The sequence below is a fragment of the Arachis ipaensis genome, chromosome B01, assembly GCF_000816755.2.
Source record: "Arachis ipaensis cultivar K30076 chromosome B01, Araip1.1, whole genome shotgun sequence".
Lineage (NCBI taxonomy): Eukaryota > Viridiplantae > Streptophyta > Magnoliopsida > Fabales > Fabaceae > Arachis > Arachis ipaensis.
The window spans coordinates 15951712-15954434 of record NC_029785.2 but is presented as its reverse complement, the minus strand read 5'-3'; the positions used below and the strand labels follow the sequence as shown (position 1 = coordinate 15954434).

Genomic DNA, 2723 nt, shown 5'->3' with positions numbered 1-2723 from the left:
TGATGGTTGATTTCTAATATATAGATAATATTTTTTATTGTAAAAAATTCAGGTTAAAAGAAAATATAGTTTAATATAATTTGATTTTATACACATTTCTTCGCAAGTTTATCCTATGCATATAATAAGTACAACAAATAACGTTGGAAATTCTGTTCTAAACAGTGCGTTGAGGGGATACCGGCGTCCGATTTTTCGGACACGACATTCTCACAATGTGGAAATAAAACCTCAATGTTGTTTGGGCCTAACTTCTTGTCCACCAAGGTCTACCAACACTGCTCCTCTGAGGTAATGACAATAAAGTGAAATAAAATTATTAGTGCACTCTAAATTTTATACTTTTTGTCATCAGAGTATATTTTAATGTATTATTAGCTAGTATAAAACAGTTTTTTATATGTATCGAATTACGTAATACCATATTAATAAAAATATTTATTTTTTATATTGATTATATGAATAGTCATTTAAAATAATAGATATAATTAAATGATTGTATAAAATATTTTATACTATTAATAATTTTTAGAGATATTCTCCACATCCAAACAATTTTGACATCTAAGTTCATCCAAGTAACTTTAGGTCACGCGCTTTTTCCGTTTTTTTTTCGCACGCTTCTTCTCTTCTCCCCCGCACTTTTTCTTCTTCTTCTTCTCACGCTCGTTTACGCACAGAGCGTCTTCTTATTTGCCTTCTTCTTCTTTTGTTGTTGCTGCTGTATTTTTTTTTGTCTTTTTCCCCTTCTCTCCCTGGTGAAGAGGAGGAAGAGTTTTGAATTATGCAGAACAGAAATGAACCGAACATGTTATTATGGTGAAACAATTGTATAATACTAAATGAAGGGAACATTATCCATTATATAAATTTAAATTCGAACAGCTTTCTGCATAATGAACCGAAACACGTACTCATGGTGAAACAATTGTATAGTACTGAATGAATGGAACATTATCCATTATATAAATTCAAATTCAAACAACTTTTTACATAATGAACCGAAACACGTACTCATAGTGAAACAATTATATAGTACTGAATGAACGAAACATAATCCATTATATAAAATCAAATTAAAACAGCTTTCTGCATAATGAACCAAAACACGTACTCATGGTAAAACAATTGTATAGTATTGAATGAACGAAACATAATCCATTATATAAAATCAAATTCAAATAGCTTTCTGCATAATGAACCGAACACGTACTCATGGTGAAACAATTGTATAGTACTGAATGAACGAATCAAATTCAAACAGCTTTCTACATAATGAACCGAATACATACTCATGGTAAAACAATTGTATAGTACTGAATGAACGAAACATAATCCATTATATAAAATCAAATTCAAAACACCTCTATCTACAATTTAGAGATTATCAATTCAATTCAATTCAGAACAATTGCGTCCATTCAATTCAATTCAATTCAATTTAGCAATTGCATTCCATTCAATTCGATTAAAAAAAAATAATCCATTAGCAAAATGTTGGTGTTGTTGGTGATGACGATAACGAAAGAGGAGAAGAAGAAGAAGAGAAGGAGGAGGAGGAGGAGGAGGAGGAGAAGGAGGTATACGTGAATTTGAAAGAAGAAGATGACGTATACGTGTATTTGAAAGAAGAAGAAGAAGAAGAAGCGCAGGAGAGACGAACAAGAAGAAGCACGGGGGAGGAGAAGAAGATAAAGCGCGTGTAATGACGCTCTTTTATTGAGAGTGGTTTTTGTTGGTGTTCGACCTACTTGGATAAAACTTGGATGAAAAAAATACTTAGATGTGTAGCATAGCCCTAATTTTTATCATATAACTCATTTTCATAAGTAGTTTCAACATCAATATTAACTTGATCACTCATGTTAAATAAGTCTCTTGGAACAATCTTCATAACATAATATTTATTTTTATTAAGAGTCCTGCTAGGGAGACAATGGCTTTCAGATCTAAAACTCTGATACCATGTCATGATACCACTCATCCCAAAAGCTTACGCTGATGGAAAAAGATAACACTAATGGTTATATCTCTAATATTCTCTAAACCTCCATTGTACGCATTATACAAATATTTCATTGGCTCCCCATACTTTTCCTTTTATTAAATACATCTTACACATAAAAACATTGGTGCACTTGACATGACAATACAAAAGGCTCTTCTTCATAACACTTTTTGTTAAAATGCACGTATGTCGAACCATAATCATCTTCTCTAACCTCATACCAATCACATTTGAATAATGTAACCTTAAATTTTTAGGATAAATTCTATCCAACCTTCTTTAAAATAAAAGATAAGTTATCTCTTGTGACATATCTAATAATATAGTTATTGGATAAAACTAGTTAGTTTATTATGTAATAATAAAAAAGATAAATAAAAAATAAGATAAATTTAAGAAAAATAAAAACATTTAATAATCAACAAACATGTATTTTGAAAATAAGTTTTTTCTTAGTTTTTGACTGAATCTTATCATTTTTTACCAAATAGAACCGTATAAACGAAAAAATAAAAGTCACATTATCAAATAATGAGAAAAAGATAGGTGTTTAAATACAATTGAAATATTTCTTTTGGGTTAAAATCACATCATCAAAATTTAAGTTAGACAATAATTCATTTATAAAATATATATAAGAATGACTTTATCAAAAGATGTACATCGATATATTAATAAAATAAGATTGTAGGCGGAGTTTCAAATATTCTATTTA

The 2723-nt window shown here is 29.3% G+C and overlaps 1 protein-coding gene across 1 annotated transcript in view; it reads left to right on the top strand.

The window, feature by feature from the left end:
* LOC107626295 (salicylic acid-binding protein 2) overlaps positions 1-2723 on the top strand; it is a 12987-nt gene that overhangs the window by 698 nt on the left and 9566 nt on the right. The window contains exon 2 of the mRNA XM_016329150.2: positions 166-291. Within this exon, the coding sequence (XP_016184636.1) occupies positions 166-291 (126 nt within the window). The remainder of the gene's footprint in view (positions 1-165; positions 292-2723) is intronic.